This window comes from Cygnus olor, chromosome 2, assembly GCF_009769625.2.
Source record: "Cygnus olor isolate bCygOlo1 chromosome 2, bCygOlo1.pri.v2, whole genome shotgun sequence".
NCBI lineage: Eukaryota > Metazoa > Chordata > Aves > Anseriformes > Anatidae > Cygnus > Cygnus olor.
In genome coordinates this window covers 55,429,388-55,450,693 of record NC_049170.1, presented here as the reverse complement: position 1 = coordinate 55,450,693, position 21,306 = coordinate 55,429,388, and the positions used below count along the sequence as shown (strand labels likewise).

The 21,306-nt window shown below is 38.3% G+C and overlaps 1 protein-coding gene across 2 annotated transcripts in view; it reads left to right on the top strand.

Annotated features, from left to right (window-relative positions):
• The window catches only part of ADCY1 (adenylate cyclase 1), a 168,664-nt gene that overhangs the window by 60,943 nt on the left and 86,415 nt on the right, over window positions 1-21,306 (top strand). For both annotated transcript variants that reach the window (XR_005817336.1, XM_040548907.1), the window contains exon 4: window positions 10,483-10,594. Coding sequence is in view for 1 of the 2 variants with exons in the window: in XM_040548907.1 (XP_040404841.1) it covers window positions 10,483-10,594 (112 nt within the window). In the remaining variant the exon portion in view is untranslated. The remainder of the gene's footprint in view (window positions 1-10,482; window positions 10,595-21,306) is intronic.

Genomic DNA, 21,306 nt, shown 5'->3' with positions numbered 1-21,306 from the left:
ATGCTGGGAGGCAGGAAACTTTTCAAACGAGTAGTCATTCTTTTTGTGCCATCTTTCATTTTGAGTGAATAGAATTATTTTGCATGGTAACAATAACTTATTTGTATTTATTTTCCTGATAGTAAGCTGGACTACTTTTAGTACTATAGTTTTTCTGAGTAACACCATGGAAAGTGTGAGGTAAACTTAAGAAATATATGTTTGTCCCCATCACACAAGCATTCCTCTTCAGAAGATGTTATTGACTGAGGCCCAATTTGACTTCTTGTTCTTGTTCAGCAACAGACTACTGTGCAAGTGGCCTCATTCATGCTGGTTGTTGTTGAAGTGCATTCTCATTTTCTATTCTCTTTGCCACTCCAAATAAATTCCCTTAAGGATTTGTCTGAATGGTGTTGTTTTATGATAATACCTCTAGTTACATTTTCTCCAAGTGCTTCCACACTGAAAACAGTTTCAAAGAGGTACCATCCTTGCACTAAGCAAGGTGCAACTCCAATAGCAGATGTCATAGAACTGTCTTCTCATAAGATTTTCACTGTCTGCTCATGTGGCAAAGGAGTAAACTCCATAAACTCTCCTCTTACCTAACCAGAAGTAGTATCCTCCTCTTGGGGTTCAGCCTGTCTCCCATTGAGCTGGCTGTAATATTTGCAAAGACCACTTCCTAGTGACTAAGCTGCTGCAACTAAAATTATCTATGCCAGGGAATCACAGATTACTGTAAAGGGATTATTTAGAAGACTCACAAATCAGGTCAGATTTGTAAACTGTAAACTAAGCATTATTGAATTTATTCATTAAAAACACATTTTTTTCCAGTGATTAAATCTTACATTATGTTAATCATCATCACTACATATAAAAATCTCTTGGTCTTTAACCATCAACTTAAAGTTAGCTGTAAGTGTACAATACCCCAGAGATGATGCTGCACAGTTGGCATAGTTGGATATGGGCTTTGGTAGTTCTCAGTTGCCAAAGTCAAGGTTATCAGGCTTGTGAATTCAAGACCAGAAAGTGAGCTGTCTTCTTTTCATTTATTTTTCCTTGTTTATGTCTCATGCTTTCATACTACTGTCACCCCACCAACACTGTTTGTCTCTTTTTCTATTTCTTGCCTATCTTCTTTCTTTGGTTTGCAATGGCCTGCCTATTTGCAGTAACTTGTGCTAATCTTGTCTGCTCTCTGCCAGGTTTTTGTTGCTCAGGTGCCTCCTACTGTCTTTGTTTGTCTCTTTGGTGATCAGATTGCTCATATACCTATAAAAAATTGTGTCTGGTTATGCCATCACAGTGTTACAAAATATGTTCATACCACTGTTTGTTGCATTTATATTCAGGCTTAATGCAAGCCAATGTTGTCCTGGTTAGTACATTTATAATTTACATGCATAATAGGTCCTTACATTGACTACAGTGTGGATAGTCTTCTTGAACTCCATTATTTTGCAACTGAACTGCTTGATTATAATGCTTCTGAGTTCTCTGTTGTGCTGAAGTCTTTTTGAAACATAACCTCAGGAGTTATCCTTTTCTGCATGACATGGTATTTCACATAACCTGTAAGGCTGCTGTGACTCACATACTGCTTCTATGTAGAGTTCATCAGACTTTGAACTTGAATACTTCCTCTGGGGAGATGAATTCATTCTCTGGCATTAGAAAGATATTTCTGAGGGAAATGGAGAAAAAGTGATATGGTCTCATTTTAATGTGAAAGGAAAGATCCTTGGGGAAGAGACCCGAAAACAGGAAACCTCTCATCAAGTATACAGTAAGAAACTATATAACTGTCCTGGTTTCAGTTAGAATAGAGTTAATTTTCCTCCTAGTAGCTAGCAGGGTGCTATGTTTTGGATTAGGATGAGAAGAGTGTTGATAACATGCCAATGTTTTAATTGTTGCAAAGCAGTGCTTATACTAAGCCAAGGACTTTCCAGCTTCTTGCTCTGTCCTGACAGCAGGCAGGCTAGGGGTGCAGCAGGAGCTGGGAGGGGACAGACCCAGGACAGCTGACCCAAACTGGTCGAAGGGGTATTCCATACCATCTGACGTCATGCTAAACAATACATAGGGGTGGCTAGCCAGGGTGGGGGGGCCAGCTGCTCAGGGATAGGCTGGGCATTGGTCAGCGGGTGGTGAGCAATTGCATTGTGCATCACTTGTTCCGTAGACATTATTAGTAGTAGTACTATTATCATTATTATTATTATTTCCCTGTCTTAATAAACTGTCTTTATCTCAACCCACAGGCTTCACTTTCCCGTTTCTCTCCCCCATCCCAGAGAGGGAGAGGGGAGGGTGAGCGAACGGCTGTGTTGTGTTTAGCTGCCGGCCAGTTTAAACCACAACAATAACTTATGTTTGTAATGCAACTATTGAATTCAAACAAAAGATAAGGCAGGGAATACTGCCCTTGTAAATACTTAGCAAGCTGTTGCTAGCACGTCCCAATATATCAGTTTCACCCTCAGAGCTGTGTGACTCTGCAGATTAGAACAAGGAAGGGGAACTCTCTGCACATTTCACCCTGACACCAGCGTGTAGGAGAGTCCTACAGAATCCCTTCAGAAAGTGCAACTGGGTGTCAGTGCCAATAATAAGATGTGGACCTTACCTTTTTAAGGAGATGAAAGCAACTTTTCTTCTTAGTAGTGGCAGTTCAGTCCTGTACTAGGCACATCTAAGACACCATCCCTGTATTCTCATAACTTGTCCTTTCCACACCAGGCATTCTATATTTCTAAATTCCTGGAGTTTCAAACCCCAAGGCTAGGCAGTAGAAAAGAGAAAATATGCTGTATATTTATGCTTTTTTATTGCAACCCTTTTTTTTTTTTTTTTTTTTTTTTCCTGGCAAATATCTGGAATTGTCAGAGCGTCATCTTCCAGAATGGATAGACTGAAGGATATAGGCATAAAATGAGTAAACTGCATGATTTTTCCACTTTGCACCTATTAAAAAGAAGAAGAAGAAGGAGGAGGAGGAGGAGAAGGAGAAGGAGAAGGAGAAGGAGAAGGAGAAGGAGAAGGAGAAGGAGAAGGAGAAGGAGAAGGAGAAGAAAAAAGGAAAAGAAAAAAAGGAAAAGGAAAAAAAAAGGAAAAGGAAAAGGAAAAGGAAAAGGAAAAGGAAAAGGAAAAGGAAAAGGAAAAGGAAAAGGAAAAGGAAAAGGAGAAGGAGAAAGGAGAAAGGAGAAAGGAGAAAGGAGAAAGGAGAAAGGAGAAAGGAACCATGACCAACAAAAACTATTTACCTGAAAAAAAAATGAGGATTCATCTAGGGTTTTATTTTTCTTTCTGCAGTAGAAGCATTAAAATCCTTTAACATCAGTTCAAGATTTCTGTGTAGAGAGGGAGCCTTACATACTTTATATTTCCATTTGAGATGGTTCTAAGGTAATCAGTGAATACAGCCCATAAAAAAGCACTAAATATATGGCTCTATATATGGATGACAGTGTCATCAAAAGAACTTGGAAGGGCCATAGGAACAGCTATAGTTTGTGGGAAAAATTCTTTTCTTCTCTAAATCACTCACATTTTGATAATGAAAAATACCTGCTGGGGAAGATACGTATAAACTCATAACCCGAGAAATGTCTGTTACTGAAAGTGCCAGAAGTGAAGAGGGTGAAAACTTGAACCCTTCATGCTCCTCCAGTTCCAATGCTTGAACTTTCTTGAACTTTCATAATTTAGTTCTAATACAAGCAGATCCTTGTTTGCACTGTGTTCACACTTACTGCTTGAGCTTTGCAGAAAGAAATACTGATGGCTCACAATCTAAAATGTCGTTTGACCACTTGAGATATTTATTTTCTTACACTGTAATTGTTTATTTTTCTTCAAGATTTTTCATTTTTAAAAGAATTGTTCCAATCTTAGAATTTTGTTTAAATGAACTCGATCACTTTTACTTGTATATTTTCCCTTCCTGACATTTCTCATATGAAGTTTTGTGGTATTTTTGTCATGTTTTTCTTTATTTGTAAATTAAGTAAAACATACAGAAAAAAAATATTTTTTTTTCCCCTCTCTCACAATCCATTCACTTTGGAAGAGCATGGAAGCTCTCTGTTCAGCAGCAGTTTCATGTCAAAAGAGAAGGATCAGTAGGTCTAAATTTACATCTGGAAGCAAGACAATGGCACAAGAAAAAGTTTTAATTCATATCAATGTGTTTGTGTGTGTGCAGAAAGGAACAAGAAATATTTCCCAGATAAACTAATCCCCTGTGTTCACTTTTTAAAGGGTAGGGCTTAAATCAGAAACTATGTATCTATGGAACCCTCCCAAAGAAAGAGGTCAAAAATAACTGTGATAATCTGGTGAAAATCAGTCCTTTCCCAACACATTCTTCACTTTACATACATCTCTGCTTCTTCTACTTTTTGTGTGGAATACCTGAACATTATTCAACAATCTTGAAGACGTGATGTTTTTTCTGTCAGCCAAAGAGGAAGAAGTGAGGCTTTTGTACATCTGTTACCTTGTAAAGTTTTTGGACAGAATCGTTATACAGTAGGAAATTAATGCATATTCTTTAAATGAAAAAAAAAAAAAGAAAGGAAAAAAAACTGTAATGTAAAATGAAACATAAATACACTTTCAGAATTATAGTGTGAACCACATGAGAACATTAGATTCAAGCCTTAGGATGGAAAAATAATCACAATCAAAATAACTTCTGATCCTCGTAAGAAAAAAAAAAAAAAAAAGAAAAAAAAGTAGTTCATATGCAGTTGAAGAGCCATTTCAGCATAGCACAAGTACTATCTTACAGGGGTAACCCCAGCCAAGGTCACCATGAAGGATGTGAGGACCATATGTCAGCTTACATGTGAAGACTCCCCAATATACCTGCTCTTCGGTGGTACTCAGGAATGTGGTTTGGAACATAAAAAGATACATCTCTTCCTTAAAATCAGGTTAAGTAACGTAGGGTTTATATTTCCTTTTATTACCCCTTGTCTGGCCCTATAGGGCTGAGGAGTTTACAGATACATATACATATATACATATATATATATATATACATATATATGCACAGTGGCTACTGTAAAAGCACCCTAGTTCTGACTGAATCTTTCCATGTAGCTATAATTCAACTAAATAATTTCAAGTAGTGTTTCAGCTCAAATAGATGCCCTGTGTAGAGTCCCCAAAATGTTTTATTGTTTTCGTATTTTGAAAAGGACTTTTCCCACTCCATTAGATATTAATAGAACCATTTCAACACATGTATGGCTGACACGGTATCTGAACAGACAATTCACTCTGCTCTGTAATTAATAGTTCAAGAAAGAAACAAAGTGAACATTGATCTGTTACTGATTTCTTGGGCCTTTGGTACAGCAATTTCATTTAACCTAATTTTTACAAGTGAGAAATAGAACTGTCTCAGTGTAACGAAAATAATTTCAGGCAATGCACTGTTTCAAAGCTACCAATAGAATTATTCCTTGTAGCCATTTAGATGTGGTTGTGACCCAGTATGAGGCCAGAGGACAGTCTGCAGCTACTTACATGCAAATATTTCTGATCTGTGCTGTATTCTAGAAAGCATCAAAACACAGAAAAAATTTTAATTTGAATTACCCATTCCAATGCTAAAAAGCTGTGATCATGAAGACTATAGACAGGGTTTTATATATATATATATATATATATATATATATATATAAATATATAAACATATAAATATATAAATATATATATAGCTTGTAAGGCTTCACAGTGAATTTTTTTACATAAAAACAAATCCCCCTCCCCTTTTCTTCTTTTTTAGCTTTAATAATCCTCTGTTGACGTGCTTTTTTTTTTTTTTTTTTTTTAAGAGCACTTGTTTCTTAATCATTGCAGTGAGTTACAGATAAAATTTTCTAATAATTTTCACTTATGATTGATTTTCAGGGGAAAAAATAGGAAAAAAAAATCCTACAGATGCTTTCTGATGCAGCATGTGCCATTAAAATATCACTCTTACTTTAAGCTGTATTCTAATTAAATAAAAGACACAAGCAGAAAATAAAAACAAACCATCAAAAAAAACCCGAGCCATATCACTTCTCCCTATTCCGCTGAGTTTATACAAGTGGCTCCAGGGAAGCCAGCAGGACTGTTCAAGCACAAAGGGCACATTAAAGAGCACTGTTAACAATGAACATTTACCACCTACAAGCTCTTAAATCTGTTCTGGAACTTGGCAGGATTTCTTTTTTGGTACATGCCATAAGGAGACACAGAAAAGTATTGCTCCGTCAGTAATCTCAGTGGGAAAGTGGCTTAAATCTCTTACACCAAGATACAGGCTTTCAATGCTCCATTTTAGCAAGGTGCAGCATCTTCTCGGAGTGCCGCAGTAGGGCTGCCAGGTCACTGTGCTGGCTACGCATGCTCATGGAGATCAGGGGAGCAGATGAGAGAAAGCAGGAACACATAAGGTTCTGGTGGAATTATTCAGTGCTTATCGACACAGAGATGCTCCAGATAGTCACAGAGCATGAGAAAATGATGTGAACAAGCTCAGCTCCTTGTTTGTGACAGAGAGATGAGAAATGACTGTTCATAGTGATTTTTTAATTCCTGAAGTTGCTCAGTGCAGTGTTGCCTTGCTTTTATTCAGGTTTTCTATAGAAGAACAAGTTAGAAATTAATAGTTGTGGGGGAAGGGAGAGCTGTTTATCAATCAAATTCACCAGGAAACTTTTTTTAAAAGTCCTTAGGATACCTCTACTAAAAAGTTGGAGTAAAAAACTAGATAGTAAAAAACTAAAAACTGCTAGTAAAGAACTAGCAGTTTAAAAAAAAAATAATTATTCTTTACTGATTACAAATCTGTTCCACCAATTACACAGAAAGATACAGGTATCTATCATCTAGGCTTTGTTGTGGTATTGTACGGGATTTGTAGTTTTATGGTAAATTTATGTGGGTATTAGGGATTACGAGTGTTGTCTGTGTGTCTACTAGAAACTGTTCATAAGTAAATGTAGATTCAGCTACTGTACACAGTAATTGGAGAAGCAAGTTATCTTTTCAGAAAGGTGAGTTTCATCAAGAAAGAAGGACATATTCTAAGATCAGAAGGAAAGAGGCGAATCATAGCATCTATGGTGGTGGGAAATGAGACAAACTCTTGAAGAACTTTGTTTGCAAAGTTGGTAACTGAAAGAAACCATTTACGCATAAAAAGTATTAATGAAAAATCAAGTATCTTTCTGTTAGAAAAAAAAAAAAAAGCTAATTTTCCCATCAAATGTTACAAAGATAGCCAATGTTTTCACTGGGGAGTATTTAGGCTCTATCTATTAATACATTAAAAAATCTTAAAACTAAGATATTATTATAAGGAAAAAAAAAAATTAATTTTAGGCTCATTTTACAAAGTGCAATCAAGATGGGTGGAAAGTTTCAGGAAATAGCCACAGAAAATCTACAGTCAAAACTACAAATGCTTCAAGAAAAAAAGAAATACTAACCCAATTCCCACTGTACCAACAAGTGGTAATTAGTTATGAGCAGAAGGTGTTAATGGAATGATGAGGGTTTTAAGTCATTGAAAGGGTAGCCACAGCTGTTACTTCGAGATAGACAACCAGTAATAAAAGTATGCCTTGCATCTCAAATAAAACCATCAGAAGAAAATATTTTAAACTTCTCTCCTGCTGCTTCTGTCTTGCACTTTAGTAGTACTCAGTATATGCTCCTCTGATCTTTTGTAAACAAGCAGACAGTGTTAGGATTAAGCAAATCTCCAACCCCGAACAGCACTGCTCCTTCAACACATCAGCATCATACAGACATTAAAATCAAGAGCAGGGCAAAAGTTTGAGAAAGCACTGCTCAAAAATTGATTATTTCCCATATAAGATTTAAGTAGAATTTATGATGCTAATAATTCGTCTTTCTAAAATCCAAAATAATTTAAGATTTTACTGGAATAGCCAATCTTCCTGATCCTTTGAATTTAGTGGTAAAAACTTGGTATGACAGAAAACTACAGGACAAATAATAAGCACCTGGGATATGGGATTGCAGAGGTTTTGGTACAGTCCACAAGCAAAAGAGAATGATAGCTCCTCAGGGTCCATTCTCTCAGATGTGGGATGGAGGAATAAGAGCATTGCTTAGCAGCTGGGTAATGAGGCAACACCAGACTTAGCACTATAATAACTATTTAGCTTTGCTAACCGTCAAAGTTACACCACTTGTAAAGGAGAACTGCACTTGACTCATGTGCAGGCCACCTCATTAGACAGTAAGAAGTAACTTTTATCTGTTGTTTTCACTTTCTTTCCACTTCCATTTCTCTTCTTTCTTTAATAGTCACAGTTTAATTGAGATTGTTTTGCTGATTTTTCACCAGAGTGTCCTAATGCCATTGTTAAGTTTTCTGTGGAATTAAGGCAGGGAGAGTCATATCCCTGAATGGTTGTTAAGAGAAGTGATTGCTAACATGTAGCTTCTCGTTTCTTGTTTCTATATATGTTAACACTTTTTTAAAACAAACAAACAAAAAACAATTATTTGGCAATCACTATGGAGCATCTCTTTGTATTAGCATAACATTATATGTATTCTTATATGCATAAATAAGGTAGACATAGGTCACTCTATTTTAATCCTCACTGAGAATGTGAAACTCCATGGTGATCAACAATTAAGTTACAGTGAACCAAGACTGCTTTACTCTTGAATGAGAGCATCTACAGGAATAATTAACGTGCCTTAACATTGTTGTCACTCCTGTAGTTGATTTGTCTTTTCTTAGTATATCAATGTTAGGCATGGCCTCCATTTAAGACTCACATTATTTTCATGTGAATAATATATTCAAATCAAAGGAAAGGTAATTTCATTGTTACTTTGTCTTCTGCTGAGAAATAGAAATTTAAATATATTTGAAAATATGGTTTTGCTATGGAAACACTTCAGGCATATCACTGTAACTCTGGCACTGTATATCTTATCATTTCTCTCTGTAGTACCCTTATGTGTTCCATGACCATAAAAAGCATTATAATTTTTTTTCTGTTCTCGCTCCCTGTGTAAGATCTTCCCACACCTCAATAAATGCCTTCCATGTTCTTTGTGTTCTAAATACCTGAGCAGGATATAACAGGAAGAAAAAATAAAATAATAAAATAAAATAAAATAAAATGCATCAGATAGGTATTTACTTCCAAAGTCAAAACCCCATGTTACAAACCAAGATACCCCGTTCCATTTTTTAGGCATTGTACAATAAAGGGTAAGTGTTGGTACTGCCCCAGAACACTTGTAGTCCAAGTAGTAAGGGAAGAGGCTATAGATGGACACAAACTGATGAAGAAGTGCAAGAGATAATGGTCAGCATGCTAGCTAAAATAAAATAAGCCAACTAATAAGTTTGAATTCCAGTTTTAAACTATCAGGGCTCCATGTGTTTGCCAGGGGTTCACTCTTCCCAGCACTGCCACTCCTGACTGGCAACAGACCATGGAAGCAGCAGGCTCACAGTCACAGTTGAACTTTGGCTCTGTAAAACCCCTGCTCAGCAACTGTCTGTTTCCTACTACCCCTGCTGAAAAATGAGGGTTGATCATGTGTATTTCTGCTTCCATTAAAAAGAAATGCAGCAGTTGCTATGGTTGTAACATTTCATGGCAGAATTTGCTCTAAAAAAGGGCAGGGCTTGTACTCACGGTCTTGCCTCCACCCACTGTACCTTGTCCAGACACAGGAAACATATTTTGCATCTTTAAATAATATTATATTAAAGCAGTGGCACAATTTAAAAAAAAAAAAAAAAAAAAAGAAAGTTACATATTTTAAAACCTTTATGCCAAAAATGTTTAACAGTAATCATATAACTGAGCCTATTACATTACCTTCAAAATGTATGTATGTAGTTAACTGCAGTATTAATTAGTTCACAACCATAACTGAACTATGACTATGTGTCTTAGCAAACAATATTTCCATATTTTATCTTAGCTTGCATATAATATGTTCTTTATGTATTGTGGGTTCTTTCATTGGACTTCACTTTTGTGTAGAATTACCAGTGTTTTAAATCAAATATTGATTGAGAAGGATTAATAAATAATCTTTTAAATGTTTAAAAGATTATCAAGAAACCCATACTGAATTATTAAGGTAGTTGTATGTAAAACAACCTTCCTCTTAACTGAAAAATGATGCATGAATGTACTGTCAGTGCTGAATGATTAAAAAGTTGAGCTTTTGATGTAATTGTACATGCCAAGAGTGTAATGGTTGCTCTGTTACCTGTTCACACACAATTATCAGTACCAACCTGTGTCTAGTTCTCTGCTTCAGATTGTTGCTGGCTTTATTCTAAGTAGCATTTTTGATAGCATTTCATGGTTTGCTTGAGTCTGTGCTTTGGGTCCCTATCATGCTATAAAAGAGGAAAATGAGAACGTGAGGATGTCTTCTGTACTGATATCTCTGTGTTTTCTTCCTTTTTTACAGCATTTTGTTTGCAGACATTGTGGGGTTCACTAGTTTGGCATCGCAGTGTACTGCCCAAGAGCTGGTGAAGCTGCTGAATGAGCTCTTTGGCAAATTTGATGAGTTAGCTACAGTAAGTACAACATTCTTCTTTCAATGTACTTGAAATTCCTTTCTGAATAACAATACATTAGTTAAATATGTTAGAAATCTGTAATAGGTGGGTTTAGCCCTGTGTGTTATGAGTTTCTAAAGCTTAGATTTTTAAATTAATATCCTGGAGAGAAAATAGCCTATACTAACTGTTTAGGAAAGGAGTTAAAATTGCTTTATTTAAATATATTTTTCTTGTGCTTCTTTGGAGGCCATCGGTGTTCTTCATTGGTCATGTTTACACAAAACGAGGAGAATATTTCAGTATTTAAATGTCTATCCTGCATGTAAAAAAACAGATTAATGGAAAATATGAATTTTTGAGGTACAATATAAAACTACTTTCTGTGATGATAAGAAGCTAGAGAATCAAATTCACAGACAACACTTGTGACAGAAATGATGGTAACTTTTCAGAGGTTGTTGTAGGCATAAAGAGATTTATATCATTACCAATACGTGATTTGGTCATTGCACTAACTTTATGCAGATTCCCCAAGGAAAAAGAATTTGAGAGAAATGTTCCTTGCCTGTACCTCCTGGCACTCTCATAGTACTACAAGCATTTGACAAGAAATGAGAGGCATGGACATTCCTAGAAAAGTTCACACAGCTGGTTTCAAATTACACTTAACAATATGCTAAAAATGTGTTTTCTCCATGAACAAAGCAAAACTTCATCAAATCTCTCGTTTGCTAACCTTGTCCTCAGAGCCTTTGTTGTTGAGAAGTATCACCTCTACATAAGTGATGCTTCTCCACTGTATGCAGCAGCCTAGAAGAACACATTTATTCAGGTCCCCAACATAAATAGTATCTAAGTCCAAACTCACTTTTTCTCAATATAGTCTTCTACATAAGAGATCTGAAGTCTATGGACAATCTGTGGCTCTGTCTTGATAAAAGGCTCTCAGGGACACCAAGTAGAAAGATGCTTTCTGCTTCATAAGGTGCTGGGGTTGAGGAAGACCTATTCTCTCCCATAGTTAAGTGGGGTATCTTTTGATCAAGTGCTATGTCCTGATTTGCACTCTGTTCAAGTCAGAACAGAAAGGAACTAATGTGTGTTTTTTTTTTTTTTACAAGAAAAATGTGTCCTTTTTACAAGAAAAACAGAAGACTAACAGAAGATTAATTTAGATGCTGAGTAGAGAAGCAATTAATGTGGATTTTTACTGGGGGAGAGGGGAGGTGTATGAATTTGTAACATACTCATTTGGCATTGCCTCATGGGGAGCACAGGTTTTCTGCCCAGAGTACTTCAGAGACATATAGATTTGAAATAAAAGGGACTTCCATGTAGCTGACCATTGTCAGGAGCTTAAATGTCTTAAATAGCTGTTTAAATAGCTGCTCTCCCTACTTTCATTTCATTACTGAATTTCTCCTCTATATGGCAACAAGACATCTAATAAGCTCTTTAAAAATTTACAGTGCTGTCATTTGTAGAGTCATCCTAGCCATGAAACACAAGGCAGTGTAATAACACATCAGTATTGTGAAGTAACTAACGTGCACATACAAACACCCATGCCTGTGATGTGTTATGGCACTGAAGCAAGGGAAATGGCTACCGTACCATTCTTGCTCCTTTAGTTCTGGCCAGGTACAGACAACTGGAGGTGTTAGTGACACCTGAAGCAAGGATAACAAGCAGATACTGGCTCATGGTGTGAGGTCAGTTGTTTTGTGGGGAAGAAGCAGATCAGAGACAGCAGAGAAGCTAAAAAAATTTCGCTTTTCTGTTCAGCCTGCATACGTTCTCTTTCCAAATTTGAAAATAAATTTATCTTCTTTCAGCTATGTGGGGAAGAATTGTTATTTACATGTCCTTCTAGTTCATACTGCACTGCATCGGGTTGTGATTAAGGATGTAATGTTTCCCTGTTTCTCTGTTGCCTTCTGATGTGGTAAAGGGAGACTTGTTGTCCCCTGAAGTCAGAAGAAATGTACTGAGAACCATAATTTTTCAGAATGATTCTAATTTCCCAGTTAAAGCAACTTCTAGATATTAATTTTTTGGTGTAATGAGAGTACTATGTTTATTTTAAAACAGTGCCGTGTTGTATTCAGAATGATGAGGGAGGAAACTGCAGGGAACCTCAAGAAAAATGTAATGGTGATAGGTGTGATCCCTGAGACTTCTAATGTGTGATCTGTGAGCATGCACACCATGTGCTGCTCCTTCTTAGGAAGCAGTGATGACTGGAAGGACTGTTTGTGACAACCCTTTGTACAGCAATTGTCCTGTCTTACAACTGTAATGCTTTAAAAATTGCTATCACCATTGCGGGAAGTCAACAGAAGTCAGAAAGTGTAACACTGCATGTATTTGCTGAAAGTCTCATGAAGACTCTTGTCACTTTGGACTATTAACACATTGTAAGAACAGTGAGTCTTTGCTTTTTTGACAACATTGTTCTGAAGCTGGCCGGTACCAGGTGTTTCAGAGAAACATAAAAATAAATAAATAAAAAAAAAAAAAAACAACAAAAAAAACACACCCAACTTGTTGAGAGTTCTGGGACAACTTAATCCTGAAGTTTATCCTTCCAGTGTTTAGAAGCTAGTTTGTGGATTGTGGCATTAGATTTTTCCCTCTTCCTGTATGCTGTTTGTTATTATTTTGTAAGGCAATTAGTTTTGCTCTTTTTGAAATGCAGCTATAACTATTTTATTTATTTATTTATTTTTTGAATCATACTAGCTTCAACTCCAGTTACAGCTTGTGACAGGGAGTTCTGAAGGCAAACCTTAGATTTCAATTTATTGTCTTTCAACTCATTTGAAAGTTTGCTTGTACATTCTGTTAATAGAGAGGGAAGAGAATTCCTAATCTTCTTCACTGTAGAAATTATTTTGTGTACTTTTATCATGTAATTTCTTTTTGGTTTATTCAGGCAATCATCTTGTACAGGCTATTAAATCATTCAGTCTTTGAACTCTGTCAGAAGAAAAAGAAAAAAGAAGAAAAAACTCATTGTAATGATGGCACATTTTATGTTTTCACAATAGCATTGTTAGCCTGGTTTCTTAAAGAAAAAAATCTTAGGTAGTTATATTTTATATATGACTCTGGTACCCTTAAAAACTTCTGAATCAACGGATTAAGTTCAATAACTTTGAAGGAAAGAAAAAAAAAGTCTCAAAAAAAATGCTGGACAAAAATGAGTGACAGTCCTTGCAAGAGTGTAATTTCACCTTAGACAGGCATTGAAGAATCCACATGGAGAGGATCTATTATGAATGCCTCTGGATTCACTGTTATGTCTGGTTACTGAAATACTTGTAATGTCACAGTCTCAAGGCACCTTGATTTTAAAATCATAGGACAGCACAGGTTGGATGGGACCAGAAACAACATCAGGTCTGACGTTTCATTGGAAAAGGGAACCTAGAAAATATTAGCCAGTACACTGTCCAAATGCTTCATGAAAACTTCCAGTGATGGGGATTCTACCATGTCTCTGGGGAGGTTGTTCCAGTGATTGTTTGTTTTAACTGTAAAAAAAAATTTCTTTTATCAAGATGAAGCTTCTCCCAGTGCAGCATATACCCATTTCCCCTTGAACTTTCCATATGGCTCCTTGTGAAGAGAGAGCCTCCATACTCTTTGTAGTTGCACTTTAAGTATCAGAATACTGTTATGAGATCCACCCTGTGCCTTCTATTCTCCAGGGTGAAAAAAGCTAACTCCTTCAGTCTTTCCTTGCAGGACAGGTTCTCTAGATATTGGATCATCTTCATAGCCCTCCTTTGGACCCTCTCCAGTCTGTCTGCATCTTTTAGAATTGTGGGGACCAGAACTGGACAACCTGACAAGCACTAAGTAGCATGGGATGATCAGATCTCTGTTTCTTTTAGTTATGTCCCTGTGAGTGCAGCTCAGGATTTGATTTTCGTTCATTGCTGGAGTGATGCACTGCTGACTCATGTTCAGCTTGTTGTCCACTGAGAAAACAGGTCTGTTTTAGCAACTGTGGTGGTTTTATTCAGGTGAGCAGCTGAGCTCCACCACAACCACTCTCTCACTCCCCCACCTCAAAGGGAAAGGGCGAGAAAATACCATGCAAAGGCCTCAAGGGTTGAGATAAGGATGGGAAGATCACTCAACAATTATTGTGACAGGCAAAACAGACTCAGAGTAGGGAGATTAGTAAAATTTATTGCCTACAAACTAGAGAAGTGAGAAACAAAGGAAAGAAACCAAAAAACCCTTCCCCCCATCCACCCTCTTCCACCTCCTCCCCCTGAGCAGCATGGGGGAACTGGAGAATGGGGGTTGCGGTCAGTCCATAACACTTCTTCTCCGCCACTCCTTCTCAGTCACTCTCTTCCCCTGCTCCATGTGGGGTCCCTCCCATGGGATGCCGTCCTTCCCGAACTGATCCTGCAGGAGCTGCCCACAGGCAGCAGCTCTTCAAGAACTGCTCCAAATATGAGTCCGTACCATGGGGTCCATCTGTCAGGAGCAAACTGCTCCAGCATGGGTCCCCCATGGGCAGCAGATCCTGCCAGGTCACCTGCTGCTGTGTGGGCTCCTCTCCACGGGCTGCAGCTCCAGCCTGGAAACTGCTCCAGCAGGGGCTCAGCTAGCCTCTCCACAGGCTACAGCCTCCTTCAGGGGAACTTCTGCTCCAGTGCCTGAAGCACCTCCTCCCCCTCCTTCCTCACTGACCTTGGTGTCTGCAAGGCTGTTTCTCCCTCCTCACTTTCCCAGTTGTTGTTGTTCAGCAGGTTTTTTGTTTGTTTGTTTGTTTGTTTTCCCCTTTCTTAAATCTGCTTTCACAGAGGTGCAAACAACATCGCTTATTGGCTCAGCTCTGGGCAGTGGCGGATCTCTTTGGAGCCTGCAGAAACTGTCTTTTATCTAACATGGGGCAGCTTCTGGATTCTTCTCACAGAAGCCACCCCTGCAGCTCCCTGCTACCAAACCTTGCCACATAAACCCACTACAGCAAGTCTGCTCCCCAGCCACACAGATCCTAGACTGTAGTGGGCTCTTTGGCTATACTGTCCCAGGTGCAGAACTGCATTTCTCTCTGATATGCCTGCTCGCTCTTCCACCCTGTCCAGGTCTCTCTAAGATGGCTCTCCCTTCTGACATGTCTACCTCACCACCCAGTTTAGTGTCATCTGCAAAATTGGTGAGCGTGCTTTCAATACCATCATCTAGATCATTTATGATGTTGAACAGCAAGGGGCCTGGTACTGATCCCTGGGGGACCCCACGTGTGACAGGCTGCCAGCCTGAGTAAAATCTCCTGTAACCATTTTGGATAAGTTTGCCCAATCTGCAGAGGTTTCCTTGGGAACATACACAACAATAGGAAGTCATCTTTCTGAATGTATGCAGTTAGTTCAGGTTCTCATAAGGCTTATGAGTGGGTCAAATAGTGTACAATAGAAAACTGATTTTGCATTAGTTTCTATTGATTTTTATATGCTGTTCGGGCTTAGTTTATTTAGCTCAGGCTGCTGCTTCTGAAGTTTCTCAGTTTCTTCCAGTTTTAGCTAACCAGAGTAGCTTTGTGCAATCTCAGATTTTGCCTTAGTGATGGTCATTCTGTGTTACAAATTATCAATAATTGCTTTAAGCAACTGATCTTTGCATAAGGTCTTCAGATGTCTTGTAACAATCCTTCAACAGTATGGCTAAAGACAATGATGGGTAGTGGGCATTCATTTTCTGTGCTTTGTGCCATACTTCTCTCATAGGAAGGTTGAGAGCCTTCTGTTTGAGACTTTTCAGAAAGGTGTCTTAAAAGGCCAAATAGTTTATAACAAACACATATGCCTTTGTTTATTGCTTCTATTGGAGTTTTAAAGAATGTACATAGGTAAATGAAGCTTGGATTTTTCTTATTAAAAATGTGTTTGAATAAATCTGTTTATATCTTAGGAACATTTTAATTTTAATTAGAACTTCAATGGTGTTTCTGTGCAAGGAAGAAACGTATAGTTATGTGTAGATTCTAGATTACTCTTAGGTCCCAATGAATAGCTCACAGTTTGTCATTCATCTGTTTAGTTGTTTTTTTTGTTTTTTTTTTTTTTAATAATTTTAATAAGAGATGCAATCATTTCATCTTGTTGGTTTTACTTTCCCAAGGAACTCTTGGATATAACAGATAGTTTGGGTGACTTGCTGCTTCAATACACTGCTGCTTTATACATTTCAGTGCATTTTCGCTTGGTGGTTTAGTTGTGGCATGGATTTGATATGAATGAGCTAGGCTTTCAAGGCTTCAGTTTCCCATTTGGCTTCGCTTAGAGTTACACATGCCCCTTCAAGGCTATTGTCATGCTCACAGCTTGTATCTCTTGTACCTTGTGATATAAGAGGCAAGATACATTTCAAGTATTTTAATCATGTCATCTTGTTAGTAAAGAGGAAGCATTTCTTTAGCATCCTGTGTGATAAAGAAGCATATTTGCTTTCAGGTAGCTGAAGAGAGCAATAAGGTCTCCCCTGATCCTCCTCTTCTCCAGACTAAAAAACCCCAGTCCCCTTAGCCACTCCTCATAGGACTTGTGTTCCAGGCCCTTCAGCAGCTTCGTAGCCCTTCTCTGGACATATTCCAGGGACTCAATTTCTTTCTTGTGGTGAGGGGCCCAAAACTGAACACAGTACTGGAGGTGTGGCCTCACCAGAGCAGAGTACAAGGGGACGATCACCTCCCTGGTCCTGCTGGCTATACTATTCTTGATATAAGCCAGGATTCCGTTGGCCTTTTTGGCCACCTGGGCACACTGCTGGCACACATTCAGGCAAGTGTTAACCAACACATCCAGATCCTTTTCCTCTGTGCAGCTTTCCAGCCACTCTGCCCCAAGCCTGCAGTATTGCATGGGGTTGTTGTGGCCAAAGTGCAGGACCCAGCACTTAGCCATGTTGAACCTCATCCCATTGGCCTCTGACCATTTATGCAGCCTGTCCAGGTCCCTCTGCAGGGCCTTCCTACCCTCCGGCAGATCGACACTTCCCCCCAACTTGGTGTTGTCTGCAACTTACTGAGGGTGCACTCAATTCCCTCGTCCAAATCATCAATAAAGATATGAAAGAGGATGGGCCCCAACACCGACCCCTGGAGAACACTACTGGTGACCGGTCGTCAGCTGGATTTCACTCCATTCACCATCACACTCTGGGCCCCGTCATCAAGACAGTTTTTAACCCAGCTAAGAGTGTACCAGTCCAAGCCATGGGCTGCCATCTTCTCCAGGAGAATACTATGGGAGACCATGTCAAAGGCCTTGCTAAAGTCTAAGCAGACTACATCAACACCCTTTCCCTCATCCACCAGGTGGGTTATCTGGTCACCACCAGGTGGGTTACCTGGTCATAGAAGGAGATGAGGTTGGTCAGACAGGACTTGCCTTTCATGAACCCTTGCTGGCTGGGCCTGATCCCCTTGTTGTCCCGCACATGCTGTGCATTCAAGATGTCCTTTTCCATCACCTTTCCTGGCACCGAGGCCAGGCTGAGAGGCCTGTAGTTCCCCAGATCCTCCTTATGACCATTCTTACAGATGGGCATCACATTAGCAATTCTCCAGTCACATGTGACCTCTCTGGTTGACCATGACCACTGAGAGATGATGGAAAGTGGCTCAACAATCACACAGTTCAGGTGGAGTAGCAGGTCTCTAACTGTTTCCACTTGAATTGTGAGGGGTTTCTTCTGCTCCTCGTCCCAGACTTCCAGGTTGGGAGGCTGAGTACCCTGAGGATAAGTGGTCTGAAAAAAATAGGCATTAAGAACCTCAGCCTTTTCCTTCTCATCAGTAGTCATGTTCCTCCCTGTGTTCAGCAAAGGATGGAGATTCTTCAGTAATTTCTCTTTCAACTCCTGTCTTACTGCACCTCAGACTTCCTTTTACAAAGAATTTCCTTTTACAAAGAGATAAGGATAGATGAAATTTGTCCCTTTCAGGATATCAATATTCTGAATGAAAGATTTTATTTGTTCTTGCCACTTACGGTATCTCATCTGTTAGCCAGATGGACACACTGAACTTTTCCTTGTTCTTTGCTTTTGCAGTTATGTATGCCATCAGACTTTGCCAATATTTGTAGGCTAAATCTATTCGTTTCCATTTTAATTTACTATATTTTCCTGATTACCTTCTTTGCTTCTAAGGGTCTTTACTTTCCAAATTTCAGTGTTGTTGTACCTGTTCACCTTCAAAGATGAACTTAAGGAAGTTGCTGCTGAGCCTTAAGCAAAGGGCCAGTAAGTTACTTTTTTGATCAGATTGTGTGTGGTTTTTTTTTTTTTTTTTTGGAATTGTGTCAAGAACTGTCAGTCCTTCCCTGTGCTTTAGAGACAGCTAGTCCTAGAAACAATCACTTTAAAAAGTTGATTCTACTGAATCTATAGAATGTTTTTAGTTTATATAACTGTGTTATATTTTAAACAAATAAAAAAATATAAAATTTTGTGGGCTGGTGTAGATGGGAACGTTAGTGTTGGAAAGCATAGATATGAACATACAGGATGTGACCTTGTTTGTGGAAATTGGTAAGTGTGCACTAGGGGGGGATATTTGCAAAGGATAAGTTTAAGGAGATTTGTCTCCCAAAGTTATCTTAAGAGTCAATGCAGAGACAGAAGCCCACTGAGGCAGATTGTGCTTGGAAGCTTGATTCCTGCTCTTAACTACCATTTGGAGAGGTCTCCTTGAGAGACATAAGAAAGCTTCCCTAGACTGAAGTTGTGTTAATGAATATGTCTTTGACTATATAGGATCTGGGATTAATGATGTGTATGGTGTTAAGCTGAAGTAAGTGTCTGTGGGACAATTTTCCAGGGAGGAAGCTAACATCACACACTTAGTAGGAACATACAAATGGGCAGGTACTACAGAAGAGGTACCTCCTCTGACCTCCTTCATAGTACTTTTTAGGCTAGAGAGTACTGTGCTTCCTATGTCAGTTCTATGTCATATCTCTTGTCATGATTTGTATGCTTGTTATGAATTATCAATTTCTTCCTGAGCTTGTATTCCGCAAATCTGAGATTTGCTTCTTTGCATTGGACCATGATGGATTTTTCTGATCAGTTCCAGATGCCTGCAGTGTGTGGGCATTTGTACTGAAACTCCTGCAGGCAGCATAGAGAAAGGTATTTCTGGAGTTCAACAGGTGTCATCCAAATGTTATGCCTAATTGCAATCCAGAAATGACAATTTAATTTCATTATTAGAAGGGCAGTTTGGTTGATAACCCAGGTGCACACTTTACTTGTCTAATGTACCCTGCATACACACACTCCTATATGGAGTCTTTTGTGACTAGAGGGGCTGTGTCTCCTTTGCTGGAGGCCAGCAGCACTATCCTCACAGCAGTCAGCTTTGCTCATCTCAAAACTGACTTTTTATCTCCTTGAAATTTCTCTCTGGAAACTACTTTCTTTATAGCCAGGTGAATACACTGTCTTGCTAGTTCTTTTCATGCAATCATTTTTCAGTAATTCTTGCAGGCCAAGGGAAATTGACATTTCCAGTGATTAGGTCTTGAATATTTTCCATGACTTTTTGTTTAGAGCATGACTGAATTTCATGTTTTGGTTGGTGCACAAAAATGACAGCTTTTTTAATCCTCTCTGTTGGGGTAGAAGAAACCAGAAAAAATATCAGTTTCCTGAAATTTAGAGCTTAGTTTTTCAACTTTTTGTAGTACATTTGTTTTAGACTTGTTTCTCCTTGGATGCTGATTAGAAAACAACATTTTACAGGATTCTTAATGAAAGTGAAACAGGAGACAAACATGCATATCTGTCACGATGATTGTGTAAAATATTCTTGTTAATATCTTTTTTCATTTCCAAGTATGCAAATTAATATACATGACTGTTAAATGGGTTCTCACTCTCAAGGACTGAAACAATATAAGTATTGTTAAATTAGTTTCCATTCAAAGTAGGGAGGGGCTTTACAGTAAGAATGGAAATTCGTGTATGAGGTGGGCCAAGAGATGTAGGTTATTGCAGGTCAACATATATAATTGCCCGTAAAACTGAGAGAAAGCACTTGAAGCAAAATGTCTTCCTTTTTATTGTTATCCTGAATAATTCTACATATTTTACATACATGTTGATATGGCTCCTGTGACGACAGATAAAGTGTCATGACTTCACAAATACATTATTAAATTACAAGCTTACATATGCTTATCTGGAGATGTTTCCTCCCCTCAATCAGAACCTAACAACCACTTGCCATGGTGCTTCCAATTCTGAAACCAGATTTGTTTTCTTTTCCTGCTGTTTTTGTCACTCTGTAGAAGCTCTTCTTGTTAAGCCTATACTCACTATTATAGCTCTGAATATGTCCCCATTATGCTGCCAAATCAAACATGATGGAGTGTTGCAGTTAAGTTAGCTCATTCTCAATTTTTTTTTCTTTGTTTGTTTGTTTTATGCTGAGACAAATAGATGTGTGAGAACTTGTCACTTTTACCTACAGGTTGACAAAGTTACTGTATATTTGCAGGCATTATTCCATTAAAAGGTTATCAGAATGATTATATGATTTTAAACCCACAGATCAAATGTAGTTGAAACAAATATTAAAATATGCATGCAGTAATTGAGAGGATTCGTAGAATCATAGAATGGCCTGAGTTGGAAGGGACCTCAAGGACTGTCTAGTTCCAAATACCCTGTCATAGCCAGGGATGTCACCCACT